Genomic DNA, 23,025 nt, shown 5'->3' on the forward strand with positions numbered 1-23,025 from the left:
CTCTATAGAAGGCAATGCTTACATCTTAATTATTTATTGATACATTTTGAAAAAATCATGCACCAAAAAAAGAAAGAAAAATCAATCGATCTTAGATTAAACCATGTGTGGAAGTTGCTATCATTTATTTTTGCATGGATAGTTACTAACCTTTTTTATGCTTCATGACTAACCGAAGGAATCTAATCAAAATTTAAAAGCCTAAATTATGAGATAACATATTTTCTAGACACGTTTATCAGACGCAGCCGAAGAGATCACCTTTTCTCGTCAGCCTTTTCTATTTCACCAAAAAAGGGAAATTGAAAATAAAAAAAGTGCTTGTTTCTAGTACCACCACCAAAGAGCACTGGTTGTGTATGATTTGCGCCGAGACTAGGGAAATGTGGAAAAAGTCTGGTGCTTGGTTTTACAAAAGTATACCTAAATACATTCTTCCGGTAGATAATTCTAGATTGACGAGAAATAAAAGTGTTAGAGCTTCCAGAAGACATAAAGATGATGATAGTAGCTCTGATGATGAAAGGAAAATTTGGGGAAGAAGGAAGAGAATGAATTCCAGTACAGAAAGTGCTTTTGGTAAGTAAATAGTATATTTAAATGAAATAATGACGCAAAGCCATACGTTGGCAATTAGTAGAATTAAATAAAAATTTTTTACCGAAAGAAATTAGATATTAGTTAAATCTTTTCGCAGTTTTTGAAACCTCAAACTTCATGAATTTATTATATCATTTTAAGTCGTCGAACTGCTTTATGGATTTTAAATGGAAATATTAAGAGGAAACGTTGAATACTTTTCAATATCAGTCGTAAAGATGCTATAAATTAACTCATTTTAAAATGAAAAATGAATGGAACTAAGAAGACACATTCTTCTTAGGTATGTCAGTCAGACTAGGAGATCTTTTATCTCGACTGAGTTGTCAGAAAATCAATGACGTTATTAGATTAGACTATTTATATCGATTCGTTTTGGAATTCAAACAGTTGTGTGTAATGAATGATAACTTCAAAATCAACTATACAAAATAAACAATCACCCTATTGTTCAATATATACATAATTTCTATCAACCTCTCATATCACAAATAATAAAAGTTACTATCATATGGTTAACTTCCCTTATTTGCATCGTAGGTAACGAACTAACAGTCCAACAGGCAAAAATTGCTCATACCATCACTGACAATATAGCTATCCATAAGTACTTTAAATCTCATTTCAAAACAAAAACCAAAATGAGGTGGTATCAAAACTTGAATTCTTCCTCACACTTTATAAATCACCCTTAATCTAATAACTTTGCAGGCCTCTCCAGACAAAACTTAACCATTGTAAGAAGGATAAGAATCGGCCACTCAAGACTCACCCATGGATATCTAGTGTCTTCTACCGCCAGATCCATTTGTACCAGCTGTAGTTCCAATTTAACTATGCTCTTCAAAGAGCTCAAGCCTAATTACAAAAACATCCTGAATGACTCGGAGCAAATCTCTTTTGTACTTCAATTCCTTAGGGATGTGAAACTTTACCATAATCTACAGAACAATTGTATGAAAATGATTCTATTCTCCTTACCACCAAATATAAATCGATGATTCTTGGAAGGTTTACTACGGATTCATGTTAGCTTCTATTGATCCTTTCCTTGTTGACTCTTTTGAATCCTACATGAAACTTATTTCAATAGCATTAGTTGTAGTCTTCATTACATTATATTTTATCACGTGATGATCAAAAATAATGTCTATAGCTTTTAAGTTATGATTTGACTTTATGTTTACAGTGAATTAATACTTTTGTACATATAATACACCTCAATGATTATCAATGTTCAATGGTTACATCCAAGTATGTTGGAAGTTTATCTATAATTTGTGGTATTCTTGAATTACAACATTTTTTTATCAGAAAATTGACATTTATAACGTTAAGGTTTTCGGATGAAGATTTTTCTCAGGAATAATTATTTTCCCCCAGTATAACTGGTACTCAGATGGAGGGAACAGTTTGTAATTAAATTGGATGCTTACAGCTGTTTAAAGAAACGAAATAAAAATAAAGGAAAGGTGGGAACAATTTCGAAATAATTGAATTTGCCAACACAATTAAATCTATCCCCGATGTCACGAGATGGAGCATTACGAATAAAAAGGAGTTTTAAATTGAAAACAACTCAGACCTATATCTGTTTGAGATAAGAACAGAGACTTATTTGAGGAAAACCGGGATGATTGCAGCCTCTAAGTTGTAGAGTTGTTGTTGTGATGGTGTAACTTTTGATGGCTTAGTTCTGTTTCTTATGTACTTCAACCTGGCAGCTTTAGAAGTACGGAAAAAATGAAGTGAGAAATACTGGATATATCTATAAAATGAGCTCTGTTTGATTATAAAAAATTACCGATATAGCAAAAATATTTGTTGTAAAAAAATCTACAACTGTTAAACTAATTCTTTACATATCTTGCGAAATTTTGTGGACACTTGTCATAGCGTGGCAAAAGTTTTTGTATGCCTTCTTCTTAGAAGGTTGCTGCCCGTACTTTCAACCATGTGATGCATATTGCTTAGGCTCGTCATCATCATTTAATTTTTGACAACGAAGAAAATATTTTAGGTGTAACGGTCTGAATTGTAGCGTATAAAAAACTGATTGCCCATATTTTGTTTTTTGAGTTTACCCGTAACAATTTTCGGTACGCAATTTGAGCGTAGTTTTCAAAAACTCAGTAATAATTCCATTAATTATTAATGATCGTGAGATTTGCTGAAATTCCATAGCAAGAGCACTAACTATGAACTTACCGTTTTGTTTGAGATTCTTTTTAAGTGCGTGAACCAGTTCATCAGTAATCAAAGACGGACGCCCACTTCGTTCATCATCGTGCACTTGAACACGTTCTTCGTTGAATTGTCTCGAACAAATTCTAATTATTGAATCACTCATAGCATTCTTTTCGTGAGCCTCGTTGATTTGTCGATAAATTTTACATGATTTAACTTTCTTTGCATTTAGAAAATGACACACAGATCTGATTTCACAAGCGGTGACATTTTCAATTGATACAAAGAACACGTCGTTTGCTTGAGTCAGAGAAAATGCCGCAATGCCTGAAATTGCGATCGAAGCGTTGCCGATGATAGTAATTGAAACGAAATTCATATTATTATTATGTTCTATTCATTCTGTTCCTCAACTAAATAGAAAATACGAATTACCACAGAAATGAATTAACAAAATTGTTAAAGAATATGAAAAAGTATTACATATATAAACAAAGTTAAAAAGATTTTACAAAAAATTACCAACGAGTATGAAATGATTTTACCATAAATTTACTAAACCCTCTGGTAGGCGTTCTAGATTAAGGGGAGACTGAACTTTTATTAAACTTTTCGAATAGAGTGGGAGGTCGACAAGAAATTATTTTCCTTTAGATGATATACTGAGAAAACTTTGCACCATAATAATTAACTGATGAAATAGAAAAAATATATTGACGAAAAATGTAACAAGTGGATCGAACTATTACAAATTGAAAACTCGTTTGAATTTAGGTAGAATTTTCATTAAATTTTTATAAACGTATAATTCAGTATTATGAATATTTTATTCAAAAATTAGCTTTTCCTTGGCCGATTGGATAATATTGATCGAAATTTTTATACTAGTTGAGTCAGTATGATATTAGTTGTGTGTTCTTGTTCTCACATTTATTAATGAAGATATTACAACTGTCGATAATCACGTAAACGTAGTTGAAATTTAGAGTTCAAATAGTACAAGTAGCTAGTTCGTTCAAGTGATTTTAAAGTTATTTATACTGAAAGAAAGCATTGGGATTCGTAATTCTTAAGTTAAGGTGAAGACATAGATGTAATTATTGACTTTAATAGTGCGAGAATGATATTTTTGATTTTTAAAAAAGTCCCAGTATAAGATTATTAGTGATGGAACTGTATGTTAATACACTGAATTGAATACATTGATAATTTCTAAAAATATTATTAGCTTATTATAGTTATTATCCTGTTTTAGTTACATTACATAGATAATATATTGGATTTTCTTCATGATTTTTCAAGTAACTATAGGTATATCTTTTAATCACTTGGTGTTGTCTGTTATTGGAAGAGGGAACCCAATTTTCATATAAAGGATTAATTTCACGTAGTTTTGATTCACTTTCCGCTCACTGAAATAGCCATAGTGAAATTATTTTTTCATTCACAACATACTTAAAATATGAACTAATCTCTCGAAATCGACATGGCGTTTTCAACTGTAGTAGCATTATTCACTTTTTATTTCGATAAAATCTTAACTTATTATCATATTTATGAAAACGTATGTAAGTGAACAAAAAATCTATTTTATCATTTATTAGTAATTCACCATGTTACAATTGCACTTACACTAATATAAAACTAAATTAAATTCTGTATGATTGAAATTGTATCCTGAAAGCTTTTCAGTCTAAAATTATAATCAGTGAATATTTGGTACTTGTATTAATTAATCTACCACTTTTTTCATGAAACACAGTTCATACTTCAACATATTTCCAGTTCTGTAACAGCATGTAATGTTTTCCGTCAAATATTTTACCTGTTTCGTAAATTAGTTATCGCGGCCCTATATTAACTTCCTTTGTATAACCACTTTCAAAATTGAAAGAAATCCATTTGTACTACGGCAATAAATAACATCTCACGCTTCAACACCTTAGAGTATATAACGTTATTAATAAGAAATTTTTTAGTTGTAATCTTATTCCAGAAACAGATGAAGTTATTTAGTATTTCCAGAAAACCAAATACTTTTTTGTAAATGGGATTGTCGAGGATTCGGAGACGAACTAAAAGTAAAAGATGAAGAAGCAAGAGAAACATGATTTTCGTGTAACAGCTCTGTTTCTGAATCAGATTCAACTGTAATTACTTCGTTATCTGAAAAGATAATAATTTGAACTTGTTGATAATCATCCGCGTCAACAAATATGTTTATCCTGTTAGGTGATTGAATTAACATTAATTCATTTCTATATAATGCGTTACTCTAAATATACAGCAGCTAGTTGGTTTTACGTAAGCTAATTAGCTTATAAGAAGTGTGTGATTGTTTTTAATGGCGAGAAAATGTAACATACTAATCAGGCTGTTATTTTTTATTGGCAAATATTTTATCTATTCTGCTAATTAATTATTGAGGTGCAGTAATCGCTTTTGTCATATGGTCATTTTATTTTGTTTTCTTTTCTAGATGCATTAGATCAAGATCAACCAGTTTATAATAATAACATAACGAGCTTCATATACAGGTGAGTTCGAAATAAGTTATTTTCCAGCGTTTCATCATTTTACCTCAAAATCATGACAATAATCAACAACCAAATAATTTGTTAAATTATGTATAAAACGCTAATAATTGAAACATTTTTAGCAGACAGACAAGTTCCAGTGAATCCCAGGTCTCTAGAGAAATGGATTCTTTGAAAACGCAAGTTAGTTCAATAACTTTAAATGATACAAAAAGTTATGAAGACTCTGGGACCGAGGGAAGAGGAATAGATGCTGGTGAGCATGCATTTATTCACATTTTTCGCACCTGTTTAATATTTTCTAATTAAGTTGGTAATGATGGTCGTTGCCTCTATTTGTTACTTTATTACTAACAATGGTGAATTCTGATGAAAATATTTTGAAAAACATTCTACTTCAGTGAAACCATGTTCTTGATTCAATTAACAAGAAGTTGAGTGTGAGTTGAGTGTGCTTTGAATTTCCTTGTATGCTTAAAATTCCTCATTAGAATTATATCAGGATACGGTGATATCGAAGCGGAGGTAAGAAACCAAGCGGCAAAAGTAGCATGAACCTCAACTTACCTGAACGATAGAATCTTCCGAAACAAATATATCGGAATCGAGACCAAATCCCGAATCTACAATGCCTATATTAACATACACAGCGGAAACCACTTACATCGAACACAAAGAGATTGCTGGAAAAATCCTTTTTGACAGGGAGAGAAGCGAGGACTTTAGAAGAACATGTAAGATTGGCAACGTAAACGAATGGATATTGGGAAGGAAGAGAGAGTGAAACGAACACATATATCGAATGAATAACGTCAGAATGGTCAAAATAGCTAGAGACAAGTCGCCCCTAGGCCGCCGAAGCGTCGGAAGACCCCGCAAGCGATGTGAGCGATATATGAATGAAACTGAGTCGGTTAATATCACAAAAGGTCGGTACATCCTTTGACGTCACAAACAGATAAAAGAGTATTAACTTGTTTGTTGAAACTGACAATTAGCGGATAAAATTTGTCTGTCCCTGTCCATATTACTGAACAAACAATTCGACACCACTATTGACATTGAGAAGGCGCAACACAAGACAACAACCATAATGATCCAATCTCTGATTTTTACGATGGGATAAGTGCATAGCTAGCCGAGAGTAGTATTTTGAAAATGATCAATTCAAATGTTATGTTTCCTATTTACTTTTACTTACATTATAAACTGCATTTTCTATACCATAACTCATAAAATAATGAATATTTTGGCAATTCTTTCATTCTATTATTAGTATGTATATTTTTTCTTTTTATAGATATTTCTGAATGTTCTCGAAGAGAATCTGTGGCTATAAGATCCTCATCAGATTGGAATTGGACCGATACAAGAGCCGAAGATAGAGTATCTCCAAGTACATCTAGTGTGAACAGCAGTATATTGAAGGTATTATACCCATCAATAAATTAATTAATTGACATAATAACTTCCATGAATGCAAAATAATGAAAATAATTATATGTTGAGTAAGTAGAGCCTTTTATTCACGTAAAACTGTTTGACGGAATTAATTTTCTTAAGTGAATAAAATGTTTCTAAAACACGCATGCAACACAATTACATTCATAATTACACAGAATCAGATTAATAGTCTAGTCAACAAGTGCTTTTTAGGTCCAAACTATTTCGCCGGTTTCTAAAAATATTCGATTCGTAATCGCATGTAGAAAGTTTTTGTAAAAATAAAGAACAAATAAACCTTAGCATTTGCCATTGTATCTCAATTTGTTTATAATATTATATAGTTAGAACATAAATAAATAAGTGAGATTGATAGAATAAAGAATTAATAAATTGTGAAAATGCGATAAAAAATATAAAGTAATTATAATTTTTTGTGAAAAAGATAAACGTAGTTGTTTTTTTTTATTGAATAAAAAATATATTCAAACATTTTTATGGTTTATAACAAATTGTTTATTTAAAAACAATCAAAATTTCAATGAAACTGATGTTTATTAGTTATCGAAAAACAAAATAAATTATGATTCAAAAAAATTGTTCCTTAATATCAAATGCAAGTGAACGAAAAATATTGTTAATTAAAAAATCTTTTTTTAACCAACAAAAAAATTTTTTTAAGGAGTTTTTCTTAAAAAATCATAATTTGCATCGGTGATTATTAATGAAAAAATAATTTCATGGCTTCACAAATGGATAAAAATTGTAAATTTGTAGTTTAACAATTACTTCAACTACAATATTGATATACAAGCTACTTGAAATTGTTAATTAACCATTGCATAACTTATTGAAAAATCGTGATAAAAATTTTTTGCCGGTGGATTATTATTTGTTGCTCCTTAATTATTTCAAACTAAAATTTTAATATTTACTGTGCTTAAATAATATTTTATGTTAAAATATTGATGGGGTCGTGGTTTGCGCTGATCCGAGTACTTGTTTTCGGACGTATTTTCGGCCCTCGATAAAAATTATAAATATTGCCTAGGATTCCAGGAGCTAAAACTTTTCTTAGGAAATTTCTCTCACTTTTTGAATCTTTTTCCAGCTTTAGAATAACCCAAATAGTTTTTGAAATATAAGCAAATGTTTGCGAGCGCATCTTAAATTTTGTCAAAAACTTTGTACATGCAATTACGAATCGAATAACACCTCAACCATATTTTTAAGAGCCGGGGAAAAAGTTTCGACCTTAAAAGTACTTGTTGACTAGACTATAAAAGATATTTTCAATAAAATTTTAATATGGCATGTTGCTCCGACAGATGTCATCTCTTTAATTGACATGGTACGCGGAGAAGATACTTTGTAGTAGAGATTTATATCCAGAAATATCTTCTAATAAGATGGATATAACAGTGTTTCTCTTATAGTAGTCGTTGCTTATTAGAGGCATGTATCCATTGAGACTAGAGATTAATTGAAAATGCGTTTTGAATTGGATTACAAGTATACGCTTGTTATTAATAAGAACGACTGGAAATTCGATAAAAAAAGATAACGAAATGTCTATTAATATAAATGTTGCTACTGTTTAAACCAGTACTACATCAAGACTCAATAACAATGTCTGACGCGATTTTCGATAACCTGAAGATGATAATTTGATTATCGAAACGCGCGTCAGACAGTGTAATTGTGAGTGTTGGTGTAGTGGTGGTGTAAACAGTGTGTTCATCATGAATATCGCTAGCTGTTCCAGAAATTCCAACTTAGTTATAAATGTTGCAGTTAATATTAATAATAAATAAGTGAAAAACAATTGATATAAGAATTGTATTTTTCATTATTACACTAGTATGCACTAGTGGATAGAAAGGTAATACGAAGGTTGCTACTCGAGTTTTGAGATAAACAAATACAAAAATATTTATAACTGGATATGGTTTCTTTGTTTTTCAAAATATTTTCCGTTAAGATCAATACCCTTTTGCATGAGTTTGAATCAATTGTCGCATAATTTGTTCCATTACGATTTAGGTACCTCTAAAACACGTGATTTGAACACATCAACGACTTCTTTAGGTGTAGAAAAACGTTGACCTCGCAATTCATACTTGATTGCGGGAATTTGAAATAATCATTGGATCCCAAACAAGGACTATACGGCGGATGCTTTAACTGTTCAAAAACGTTTTTGTTTGAACTGATGTGTGAGAACTCGCGTTGTCATAGTGGAGAATGAGTCGTCTTCTGCGATTTGTTTCCCTGATTTTGTCGAACACTTCTGGCAACAAAATGCTGGTGTACCATTTAGAATGGATCATTCTACGTTGCTCTAGTGGAGCGGTGTTGACATGTCCAGGTATTCTGAAAAAAAGGCGACGAATTGTTTCGTGTCGATTGACACAGTTGCCATATTTCATCTGCTAATATAAGTTTATTTATTTAATTTTTTTTGTATTTCTTTTTGTTGTACATAATATTCGGATTACATGCTTTATGTGAATATTGTGTGAGAACAAAATATTCTTTCTGAAAAGTCATCCTCGAAAACTTTTATTTCATCTATCCATCTATTTTTTCTACATTGTTGAAAATATTTTATTTATTTAATCTCATCACTCTATTCTAAGATTTAATAACAAATTTAATGAAAAATTTCATGAATGGCTATGTTGTTGTAAATTAATTTCTTGCACTCACATTTGAATTTTTTCCTGATAATTTAGAAAGTATCAGTAATGAATGGGAGAGTGTTCTCATCAGTATTTAAATATTTTTGAGTAAAGTCATCATCGATTTGGGGATGGAAATATGTTATTCAATTACTGTTGACATATAATAAGAGACATTGATTCCAAAAACAAGAGGGCCACAATTTGTCAGTTTTAGTTATTTTTTTCTGGTCAACTATCACCTAAATAAATAATAAATTATAGCTGGGGTGTATGAATTGTGTAAACTAGTGTTATTTGGAATCCAAATAACTTTCCAGTTGCATTACATTCAGATACAAGTACAGCTCACAGTGTATTTTTTTTTAGATGGGAAATGAAGATAAATCTGGAGATACAATGATGGGCGTAATAGAGCTTTCGTTGACGTACGATCAGGAAGCAAATACTCTTCATTGTGCAGTATATAGAGCTAAAAATCTTATACCAATGGATATGAGTGGTCTTTCAGATCCTTTTTGTAAATTGAATATTTTACCGAATGCAAAAATTTCTACCAGACTCAGGTGAGAGCCTTTTCTACCCGTGACTTGAGTAGATGAGATTTAATTTATTTTAGGACGAAAACCGTTCACAAAACAAGAAATCCAGAATTCAACGAAAACTTGACGTTTTACGATATCAGCGAAAGCGATTTGATGAAGAAATCGTTACATATTCTAGTGGTAGATGACGATAAATATGGACACGATTATATGGGCGAAACGAGAATCAAACTGGTTAAGCTGAAATATCAGAGTACTATTTATGTAAGTTCTGTTGAATTTCCATTTTATATTCGCTTAAATATACAAAAATTATGTATAATTTCATGAATTACAATTATACCGATTCAATTTAGGCGTAATCCTTTACGGAATTATGTGTTGTAGTTTCAAAGCTGTGCTTTTGAAATTTTGGGGTTCAAATTTTGATAACTAGGTACTACAACTAGTAATTGTAGTAGAAACTTATTAATTGAAGAGTCAATATTAGATGCAACGAGATCTTTCTCATTAACTAACCCGAAACATTATATTTATGGATTTATTTAAAAAAAAATGAAAATTTCCTGTTATAATATTTGAAAATTTGATTTCATTAAATATTTGGCGACATATATATATATATATATATATATATATATATATATATATATATATATATATAATAAATAGTTTTTTTTTGTACAAATGATCTTCTTTATACAATAATTATCGTTTGGCAAAATAAACGTAGAAAACAATTTCAACTGATGGTTTATTCTTTGATAAAGTGAGTATGAGGTTTTTTGTACAATGAATAAATACATTTGATGTTACTAATAGGCCGATTTCGCTTCGATTCAAGTTCAATGCTTCTCAGATTGTTGACATTAATAAGCCAAGATATATCATCTAAAATATTATTAAATACTTATATGTGCTAATTAAAACGGATTGAATGTTATGGAATAATGCAAGCATAAAAAACGTTTTTGATTTGATATTTAGGGAAATCTATAATGATGAAAAATCGACTAGCACAACAGCTTAAATTGTGGTCTCTGAACTAATATTTAAAGTACGAGGTCTGGTTATTAAATAACGAAACTGTAGTATTTGTGCAGTAGCGGTTTGAAAGGAACGTGCTTTTCTCTCGTGTCGAAAACCATGTGTGACAAAAAACAGGAGCAACGTTTCAATCTCAAATTTCTCGTTAAATTGAAAAAAACTCCGACTTAGTGCCCTAAATTGTTGCAAGAGGCCTATGGGGATAATTCTCTATCACATGCGCGTGTTTTTGAGTGGTGTATGCCCTTTAGTGAGGGTCGATAGAGCACTGAAGATGACCAGCGCCTAGATCGCACTATGACTGTTTCAACTCCGGAAAAAATGACAAAAATCATCCAAATTGCGCGTGCAGATCATCGAATGAGCATCCGGATAACTGCCGAGGCTGTAAGCGCCGATAAAGAAATGGTCAGAAAAATTTTACACAAGAATTACACATGACAAAAGTTTGTGCGAAGTTGGCGCTACAAAATTTGACTCCTGACCAAAAGCTCTTGCGTCAACGGGTCTGCTCAGATTTCCTTGAAAGCAAAGCAAAGCACAAAACGGCAGAGCTCCTAAAGGCACTTACCAAAAAATACTTCCAGCAGTGCTTCGATCAATGGAAAAAACGTATGGAAAGGTGTGTGGTGAGGGGAGGGGAGCATTCTAAAACCCTTTTCCGTAACCAGTCTCGTTATTTAATAGCCAGACCTCGTATGCGTATGTGAGCTCATTCAAAAGTGTTTCAGATTGATTGTCTTAAAAAGAAAGTTAAGTTTCCAGGTTATGTTATAATTTGATCTATATCAGCTAGTGGAGAGACAAACTACAAGTCGGAGAAGGTATTATTAATGCTGATAAGCACTTTTACGCATCTCAAAGTAACTGCCCCAACTAGAAGATATACATTTGAATAATATTGACTCTATTTTCCAACGAGATTGCGCCGAGTCACCGCGTGTCATAAGGATAAAAAAAGAAGATATTGGTTGTCAGAAAACAATATTGCACAATCATGACTCCGTCATCAAGAAATTTAGACCAACACCTTTTATTAACCATGAAATTATCAATTGACAAACTAAAGAGCACCACCAAACTTTTCTATATATTGCTCGTTACAGAATGGAAGGTTCGACTAGATATACCGATTTAATGGAAAATGTCTATGTAGAAGCAAAAACAACTATTAAACTTATGAAACGAACAAAATTGGTTGACATTTGTCGAGGAGTTAAAGGAGAAGATACTATTTTATCCAAATTTTGTTATCAAGCATTAGAAGACATTTTAAAAAAATACATAGTAAGAAACGAACAATATCATAATCATCTGCAATATTCTTTGTTCCTTGATATACAAACCCTTTAAATACATATACATTTGGTATTTCCATTTTGTTTTTCATCTTTTCTTTGCACTGTCTTCAGTAATTGGTTCCAACTCTTTCATTTTTCTGATTGTATCTTCTCCCTATCTTCTCCTAATGTTTCCTTGAAATCATCTGCATAGTGAAAATATGAAAGTGAAGAATTGAAAATGTATTGACTTTTTCATAACATAAATCAATAGCGTTGATAAATTTGAAGTATTTGATGAATATCGTTTGTACCTTATACTTTTGGAGCAACTAGAATTACAACAAATTAACATCTTCAATATACCTTTGAATAATGACTGCTGGAATCCCTTCTCATTATTTTATCGTTTTCAATGAGACAAGACAAAGGGCAAATATATAAGTGGCTTCATTATGTGCCAAGAGGGCAACGTAATTAATTTGTTCAGAAGAGGGAAAATGGGAAGCAGATGGAAAAATTAAATCAAACAAAAATTTATAGAACGTTTAATTATATATCAACTTCTGAAATGTGAAAAGCCGATACAGATACTCACATTTTTGTCAAAAGAATGTGCAAATGAAAAAATATTTGACATTTTTGTATTTCTTAGACCTATTTATATAGTACGAGCTGTGAAAACAAAATATGATTTAATGTTCTATTACAAAAATATAGAAAGGTAACATTGAATTTGAATTATTGCACTTGAATAGCACTGCACACTGTGAACGTTAAATTCATCTGTTCTGTCATGGCCTTTTTAATGGTAGATATAGTGTGAAAACGTTCTCTTTCTGATATATTTTTTATTTCCTGTAAGTGCCAGAAGTTACACGGGTGTATATCTGGTGCGAAAGGCGGATGCAAACATTTAGCAAACGTTTAGCAGCCAAAAACGTATCAAAAGAAACTTGTGGCACAGCGCGTTGTTACTTGTTGTTAATTTCTTTTTTCTTTGCACATCTCTTTTGCATGTTGTAGTATTATTAATCTCATAAATTAGAAGTATAATACCAATAAATCTCTGTTCTTGAGGTTGAAGGAGGACATCCCAAACAGATTTTCTTTATATTTGAAAACGACCTAGAATATCTCCAAATTAAAGAAAAAATTAAATAAATCGACCTGAGAGATTGCAAGTTTTATATAAATCGCTTGGTTTGAACTAGATGTCAATGTCAAGTTTAAATCGCTCATACTACTTGTAAACAGTTACTATTACACTCTCATCGTTTATGTTTCTAATTCTGTTAAGTTTTTGAAACAGTCTACTGCGTTGCCTCCCAGCCGTTGGCGTCGTTTTTTTGTCGACAGGACACCGACAAAGAGATGCATTACTCGTTTGGGGAGTCTTGTGCCAACAGTAGAATGTTCCACGATCACTACAAAGGTCTTCTGAATTGAATATCATTAATCCTTTTAAATAGCTGTGGATATAGGGCAACAATTTCTGTTTGACTATATCTAAGTTTGGCTCTAATTTATGTATCAATAGCATATTTCAACAATTCCATCGGCAAGCACTGTATCTTCGACGTCCTCCCTCCTAGTCAAACTTGTTGCAAACCTATCTGTATTGCTTTTGAGGCTACCTTTATAGATTGTCGTATTTCTGCTTCCATAATCATTTTCCCAATAGTCATGAAGCCTTTTCTATTTCGTAAATTTCCGCTTGAAGGATATAACAACCAGCTATCAGTATCTAAAAATTCTGTATGTTACGTTTCTCTGAATACACATTGGGTTCTGTTCCATCGTTTGTTACCGAACCATTTGTGAAGATTCATATTTATATCCCATTCTTCTCTTGTAGGAATGTTTCAGTGTTATCCTTCCCTTCGTTGTAGTGATCATACAGACCGTGTTCTAAGCTAATAGATAATTTCCTCCAGGATAGTTTTTTTTTGTTCTTAATTCTACAGGACGCAGGCTGAAGATTTTCTCTTCTTCATAGTTCCGATGATTCCCGGTGCTGCACTTTTATTTGATTTTTCTCTATTTCGTTTGTTTTTTTCATAGATACATACCACCATACGTCTAAAACTGTATACAACATATTACCTTCGGCTGTGGTTCACATTTTTTAGCAAATACCTTACTACGGATATAAAAAGGGTGTATATTATAAGTTTTTATGTCAAATATTTTGTTGAGGTCCAAAGTTTACTGGAAATTACATATTTATTAATGGAGGACAAAAATCTGTTGAACAATCATCATATCATTATGGTTAGCGCTGGCTAAAGAAACACAATTCTTGATCTGCCATGAAAAACAGTCACATTTTTAATCAAAACGTTCAGGAGGATTATTCAAAAATGTATTAGTCATTTTTCTACATAGTTCTTAATAAAACACTAACACAAAGTCAATAGATGATTTATTTATTTGTTATCATTTATAACTAATTAGAATTTTGATTAACAAATTATATATATATAGTAATTAAGACAATTCTCTATTTTTCAATTGTGTAGCAACTGAAAATCCAGTATTATCTCCTGCAATATCCATGCAAAATATTTTTTTTCTCATTGAATTGTGTACGGCTACTGACTGATAATTTTTTTTACAAAATGACGGAAGTTACTTAAATGATATCAGGATTTTATTACTTGCTTGATTATTCTTTGGTTTGGTCTGTATACGTTAATAATTATTAGTTAAAAATTAGTTAATTATTACTAGAAACAACTGTAGAAATATAGCATAACCAAATTATTTACATTTGTACGGTTTCTACCGAAGCAGTATCCTTAATAGCTTTTTTACTTGGATTGGGCTTGGGAAGTCCTAAAAAGTATAATTTTTACTGTAATGAAAAATTTCGGCACTGACAGCAATCAATTCGAGAATCCACATAAATTACAGTTTATTTCTGTTCAATTATTTTTCTAAAAAGTTTGTTATTGATACTATTTATGACAAAAATTCGTTACTTTGAATCACACAGACTGAACATTTTATTAGTCGGTTTTATGGAATCTGAAATAATTGTATTTGTAGATTTTATTGATAGATCGTTTATTTTTATATACAAATCTAATGATGTAAATAATTAAAATGGAATGGAATTTTTGATAATATAGATACTTTAATAAAGATCGAAATAGGTCGAAACGTCAATTTTTTACATGTTTTAAAATCTAATTTTCAATCAGAAGAGACCTAAAAGACGATTTATCAACAAAAACTGAATATGAACTATACGGTCTAGACTAAATGGCTTACTTGTATTTTTTTCTTTAGAATAAAAGTCTTCAAAACACGTAGTTTTCTCATATTTTTTACACTCATCATAAATTCGTTTGTTTATTTGCGAAATGTTATGTTTGCAAGCTAAAATAGTTACTTTCAAGTCTTCCATTCGTTCTGCTATCGATTCGTATGGAATTACAAGTTTCTTAATTGGTATCACTTGCGGTACTTTATTTGGAGATATTTCTGCTAGATGAGTTGTAGTCATATCCGATTTCGATTCATTGTTGGACGCTTTAGCTGCCCAGGCTATATTTTTGATACTTGTGGTAGGTGAAGGATGGAAAATATTTTTCTTTTCGTATATATCCTGTGAAAGAATTGGATGAAATTTATCTAAAGAACTATATTTATGGCAATATGGCAAGATAGCAATATATATATTATTCTATCATGATAATAATTTATAACCAACAAAACTTGTTTTGACTGATAATGGTGAAAAAATTACTAGGAATGTAGTTTAACGTGATGCATAGAGATATTAATTCATTCAACCGGAACCCACAGAAATTAATAGCAATTAAGTGAACCTGAAATAATGCCCTTTATTTGAGAATTGATCTTTATGTTTGTTATCTCATTGTAATATAACTCAGCTGAGGTGGTCTCATCAGAAAACATGTCATTTGAATACATTTAATCTTACTGATGTAATCCATTCTAATGAATCTGAATCGTCTTCTAATACAATAAAAATATTTTCTTCTACTCGATGTAGAATTGTAAGCGCCTTATTAGGTTAAGTTTTTCACTTGTGCCGGTTTGGTTATTTGGCCAGAAAATTGGTTTAAATTGAGTGGATTTATCCAACATTACTTTTCAAATGGCATCATGAACAGCTGCGGCCAAAATGATTATTTCAAGTTATTGCATTATTTTTTTCATTTCAATATTTATTGCTTTACACAAATTAACTGTTGTCTTTTATCGAAAATAGTTTTGTTTATGTTAGACTCGCCTGTTAGATATTCTGGTAGGTTATCTGCTAATAAATTTGTAAATAAGTAACTGCAATTTTTTAATGTCATTTTGTGTGCACTTCCTTTTGGTTTTCAAGCGAATGAAAAATGCCAATTAACTATCATCACTTTATAAAAAAAATTGATGTGATAAGTACCAGCTAAGTGTCGAATACGACAATCTTCCGATAACACTATTTTTAAAGTCGACCTTATTAGAATTATTAGAATAAAATCGCCATTATTCCGACTATTTCCTTCGAAAAATTTAAGCCAACCAAAAAGCTGTAATATTTTATGTTTACCTAGCAACGATCAAATTTACTAATTTATATACTATATGCAGTATACTAATACTGCACTAGTGCAAATTATCGATAATTTGCACTAGTGCCAAATTTTCGTCTAGGATTAATAAACATCATTTGGTTTTAATTTTATATTTTAAGAAGAGAAACAATTATTGTTTATTTTAAATTAAATTTTTCTCAGGAAATAGTCTGCCAAAATGCCCTCTCGTGCATGTAAATTGTCTCATAATTTCCTCTCGTGCGCATTCGCGCACTCGAGAAAATTAAATTATCGACAATTTGACATGCACTCGGGACATTAATATTGATAATTCCCCAATAGTTTTATATTCTTAGATTCATAGACCAAAACTTTCTGTACTATCTTAATCGCACTCGTAGATACGCAATTAAAAATGTCAAATCATTAGATAAATATATCCAATACACCCTATCATTCAGAATATTCACGACTGCAATTGACCGCCTTGCAAGCTCTGTTGTTACCATTACTTTGATTTGGGTACCGTCTCACGCTGGCATACATGGGAATGAACTTGCAAAACAAGCTGCAAAAGAAGCTTCGACGGTTAACCTCCCCAGCGACTCGATACAAATCTACAATGATGTCATAGTATAAAAGGGGATTTCCTGACTGACTGACTGATTCATTCACTCATCAACGCCCAGCCAAGGCTATTAAAGATAGAGACATGGAATTTTGAGGGTATGTTTTTATCGGTGTGTAACTAAGGATTTTGCGAAATTTCGATTTTTAAAGGGCAAATTTCGATTTTAAAGGGGTAAAACGGGTTATGTTTGCAAATTCGATTTTTTCGCTTTTCTCGGCCGCTAATGAGATATCGACTTCGTTTTTGCACTAGAACATTCTCGGTACAAATACTTAAAAATCAATTTCTGCGATCTTCAAAATTCGACTTGGAAAGGTTTCAAAGAGTTGAAAAAAATTTTTATTATGGAACCATATATTTAGCAATTCTTCATGATGAAATGAGATACCAAAGCGATTCTTTTTTAGAAGTGGGTCCCGTGTGAATATCTAAAAACTAATTTCTCCATTTTTGGAAATTTCTTTTTGATTTCTTTAGAAAGGGTTAAATATGAAATTGGGTTTCCAGCGTTTAGGCAGCCAATTCTGCATAGATATATGATTTTTTAATAATGTGAAGGAGACCGTTTCCAGAAATCATAATAATTTTGTTTCATAAAAATATCTCTCACCGCGGCATACATGAAATATCGGAATTGGTTCTTTATTTATTTTCTATTCAAATTATTAATTAGAAATTATGCTATTATGAATTGAAATACGAATTAAATTTCTAATTTACTAGTAATTAGGAATTAAACTATTAATTTACTTTTACTATTGTTTATTGTAGGTCAATAAAAAGTCTAACATCAATAGGTGTGATATTTACCGATAATTCTGTTTCGATCTTTACCTGTTGAAGTATATGTGTCAAATTTAATGTTGTGTATAGGTCTGAATCTTTATAACACTTCCAAATCCAAATGCATAAGTCATTTCTCATTATCCCTATATTACGCGAGGTTCAATAAAGTAGTCTAAATAAATAGACTATATGGTGAAATTATAAATTCTCAATGTATGTAATCCAAACAATTTGTTAATGTTAAGGTGTGGTATTTATATCTAATAATTGTATCATAACTGTACCATGTGTCAATAGGCTTAGTTTTCGAGACATGTTAATTAAAATAAAAAAAAGTTAAATCGGGTTCCAGCTTTTGTTCCACGACACCCCCATTTATTTATTAGGGTATTGATTCATTCACAATTTAACCATCACTATCATCAAATGGAGCACACAAAATTTTGATTATTTCCATTCTTTTATATATTGAATACACTTTAATAAAGTGCGGTTTAACAGATAAATTGCTATCGACGTCAGAATTTAAATCCAATTTCAGATTCTACAGACAGATAATACATCAAACATTTGCTTTCGGTTACTTCAGTTTACGGTCGTTGCATTTAATATTTTCAAACGTTTGTAGTTGGTAGTAATAAACTCAGGGTATGTATTTAGGAATATCCGGGATACTACAATAGAGGAGAAACAAAAAAAAAGGTCAAGGGGATTTCGTGAAATGAAATATTTCACATCCGTTAGAAATTTAGTGTTTGAATTGAATAAATTCGTAGCCCCACTAGGGGTGTTGAGCGGTAATTATTATTATCCGGAAGACTTATGCCCTACTCAACTTAGAGCAGGTTTACCTATACCATATACAAAGTATCAGAAGAATAAGGTGTTCGGTATGGCTTATTCGACGAGAAGAGCTGTTAATCGTTACCTGTCTATTGGTGATAAATAATCAGTGTCGGATAAAGGGCGATTGGAGCGATTGGGTCCAATCGGGCCTCGCGTTACCATCAAAATGAACAAAAAGAATTTCCTAAACCTATATCAAATTGCTTTGTGAATATCAACAGAATTTTTAAATAAAGGGCTTCGGAAAAGCAGAAAAACATTTCAATTATGATGGCGATAATGAAGATGAAGATGTCTTTTTTCGATGTTGTTTTATATAAAATCAATAAAAAACGGTTTTGAACAATTAAAAAAAGAGATTCAAAGTTAACAGAAAATTATGAACCGAAGGTGGAAGAAGCTGATGTAGTGGAGAAAATATTAGTTGAAGAAATGGAATCTATGAAATCAATTTTTCTTCCAGAATTTTTTGAAAATATGTTTAAAATGATAGAGCAAATGATAGAGCAATGATATTTCCGACATTGTTTATTGCTTTCCGAATATTTTTAACAATTTCAGTACACGTTGCTTCTGGAGAGGGATCATCAACCAAAGTGTACTAACTTCAATATATTCCTAGATTTTGAATACTTATGTATTTATCGTCAATAATAAAATTTACCTACAATGCTGATTTGCGGCTATTTTAAATTGTGTTATTTCAATAATCATAATCATCATAATAATGACGCTCAAAGGAAATATTGAGGTATTGAGTATGGTTGTTATAGATATATATATATATATATTTTGATTTCTATTAGTTCGATTATGAATGACATTAAATTTTAAATGTTAGGTCGTTGTGAGTGAAATTGAATTTCATAGATAAGGTAAGGTTAATTGGTTATCGACGGCGTTGTATTCCTTCTATAGAATTTGCTATATCGAAATCTAGAAGATATGCATAGGCTATTTAAATCAGTTTTCTTATTAATGCATTGGGTATTTTAGGCAATATAAGTTGTTTCTACAAAAATAGCTGTTTTCTGTAGTTTTTCTTAGTTGTCAAAACTTTGGCAGGCTCATAATTCATATTGTGTCCGCTAATGAACACCTGTCAGAATATAATTTGCTATTACTTTTGTGAGAGGCTTTCCGATTGATAAGTAACCTCTTCGACTAACCAATGTACTTTTTGTCAATATGTTAACAATAAATTTCATATATTACGTTAGACATTTTATTGATTGGTGTTTTATCTTTGAATTTGATTGATTTTTAAATATTTAATATATAAAGAAAGTCCTGCACCTATTCGATCCGGGCCTGGTGATAAGGTATATATCATAATTAAGTCTAAAATTGTCAACTTTCTCATCATTAAATAAGGGAGAATCTTGATGCTTAAATAGGCAGACTTCTATCTTGGACAAGGGAGGTTAATTATGTACATATATAATGAAATACATATGCAAATACAAGTTTTCTTTTTATGGAATATTAATCTTTCGTGTTTTGGATATGGACCCTATCATATTGTTTAATGTGATATGGAAGCGTAGTCTAGAACTATAAATTAAATTTGATATTCGCAACTAGGATTTTTAGGAAATAAAAACTGATGGTGTTTCATAAGAACTGTCAGTTTTCAAGTAAGAAAATTCCTACGCCTCAATTTAAATTCGTTAAGAGTAGTCTCTAATTATATAATGACTACAATTGCTGTATTTTCTTTTAATTAATCTCTTTGTTTTTTGACGACATAGTACGGTTTCAAAATAAATAGTATGAAGTACAATAAATGTGAAATTCCTGTATTGATAAGATAACATTAAGAACAAATCGTTGAAGCAGCCGTGGCAGCAACGAAAATATGGATATTTAAGGAAAAGACATATTTAATGAGCGAGCGACATAGCGTTGGTTTCATCGCTTTAATAATGGAGATTTGGCGCTCTAAGATCGTTCGTTCTCATTGGATCCATCTGCGTGGGATATTAAAGTTACAAAAGAAGAAAAACAACCTAGTACCAGCAGCTGCAGATTATCTACTCCCTTGGATCTCATAACGATACGTTACCATTAAAAATCACTAGGTGAGATCTATAAAATTTGTCGAATAGTGGCATACGAATTAACCGAAATTCCAGCGAAACGTCGAATAGAGGTGTGTATACAGCTCTTTGTCATGCTTAAAGCTGATCCGTACTACTAGATGCATTATTACTTGCGAAAAAAGGATTTATCGCACAAACCTGAACATAAAAAATCAATCTTTAGACAAAGGAAAACTACCAGAACCCGTTGCAAAACAAGATCGATATAAGCGAAAAGTATAGTTATGTTTCTGATGGAATTATGAAGTTATAGTGTACTTCGAAGTATGGTAGAGAGCTAATTTCAATGTATGATATTTCATCCAGGTTCACATAACCGAAAACTAGACAATGCTAAACTACATACTGTGAAAGTTATGCGAAATATGAAAAAAGAACTTGGTGATAGTAAACTCTCAACACATCCAGCTTTTAGTCAGAATACTATTAATTCAGAACCTTGGCGAAATTCTAGCGTGAGAAAATTTTCAAAATAAAAGAAGGTGTCGAAAATGCAGTGCAAATATTTTCTGCATTCAAGCTCAAAGAATGGTTTTACCAAGGTCTCAAAGAGCTTGGTAAAACATTGGGCTTAACCCATAGAATACGATGGGCTAAACTTCAAATATCAAGACTTTCTTTTCGCACGATTATTCAATAAACATAATGAACATTGGAAATTTACATTGTTCATGAGGCACCCTTCATAGAACAGAATAGATATAATAGAATAGAATAATATAGAGTTTATTTGACTTAAAATTATTTATACCTTAGTTGAACTGGTATTTTCGACGTAATTCAACTTTTGAAATGGAGAGGTCGTAGAATGTATCATTTCTGAAGAAGGTGGTTTTATAGGTGATGCACAGGTATGGACAAGCTTTATCGTCTCAGTGTTAACTGCATCATGGGAATATTCTGAAAAATATTTTATTTCAATAAAAAATGAAAACTACAGTAATAAATATATCGACCAACCCATCAATATTTCCAGTGTAAAGTGGTAGATAACAACCAAATAGCTAATTTTTATTTTTTAACAATTACATGACAAGTCAAATTGAAAAATGTCACGTCCTATACTTGGATGGCATATATACATTTTTTGATGTTTCTCTTATTTATTTACACTCTTTTTACTCGTGGGGTGAATTCATAAATACTGTCTCTTACGTTCTAAATTTACATTACACTTTACTAACTTCTAATAATTACTTATCATTAACACTTAACTAACTTATGCAATTTATTTTAATTCTTAGGTTACTCTTCTATTTTGCTCCATTCACTATGACTATTTATTATAAACTAACTAATTACGCTTGCTAACTTGTTTATATATCCGAAACAAAATTCTCAAAATTTCTCGAAAGTCAAGATACAAAACAAATAGATAAACAGATCTTCCTAGAAATTCGTTCAAAAGAAACAAATCGCCTGCTATGATAAAAACGGGATCAAACGGGACGCGACAAATCTTAGAATTTTATTATAACTGGACAGGGCCGGCTTCATGTCGAGGACGAGTTCATAACATTGTTATCATTTTCTGAAAAGAACGTCTCAATATGTAAGAAAAAGATTGTGTGTTGCTGTGATTTTCAATTTATCAATAAAAGTTTTTAAATATCATTTATAAGCAAGGTCAGTTCTTTTAGAGAAAATAATTCAATGAAATTGAAATGCACAAGATTGTTTTAACAAATATCCAGAATATACTACGTCTTTCTCAAAATACTGTACACAAAATGCAAAGAAAATTTTGGAAAGGCAAGAAAAACAAATCATCGAATAACTCTCCT

The 23,025-nt window shown here is 31.1% G+C and overlaps 1 protein-coding gene across 3 annotated transcripts in view; it reads left to right on the forward strand.

Annotated features, from left to right (window-relative positions):
- The window catches only part of LOC130444009 (synaptotagmin-9), a 77,429-nt gene that overhangs the window by 35,976 nt on the left and 18,428 nt on the right, over positions 1–23,025 (forward strand). Inside the window, exons 5-10 of one of the 3 annotated variants that reach the window (XM_056778962.1) lie at positions 230–579; positions 5,267–5,324; positions 5,447–5,580; positions 6,625–6,752; positions 9,818–10,014; positions 10,068–10,257. In XM_056778962.1, the coding sequence (XP_056634940.1) occupies positions 230–579; positions 5,267–5,324; positions 5,447–5,580; positions 6,625–6,752; positions 9,818–10,014; positions 10,068–10,257 (1,057 nt within the window). The remainder of the gene's footprint in view (positions 1–229; positions 580–5,266; positions 5,325–5,446; positions 5,581–6,624; positions 6,753–9,817; positions 10,015–10,067; positions 10,258–23,025) is intronic. The other 2 variants (XM_056778963.1, XM_056778964.1) reach the window with 2 other exon arrangements.

Source organism: Diorhabda sublineata, chromosome 5, assembly GCF_026230105.1.
Source record: "Diorhabda sublineata isolate icDioSubl1.1 chromosome 5, icDioSubl1.1, whole genome shotgun sequence".
In the NCBI taxonomy this organism is placed as follows: Eukaryota; Metazoa; Arthropoda; class Insecta; order Coleoptera; family Chrysomelidae; genus Diorhabda; species Diorhabda sublineata.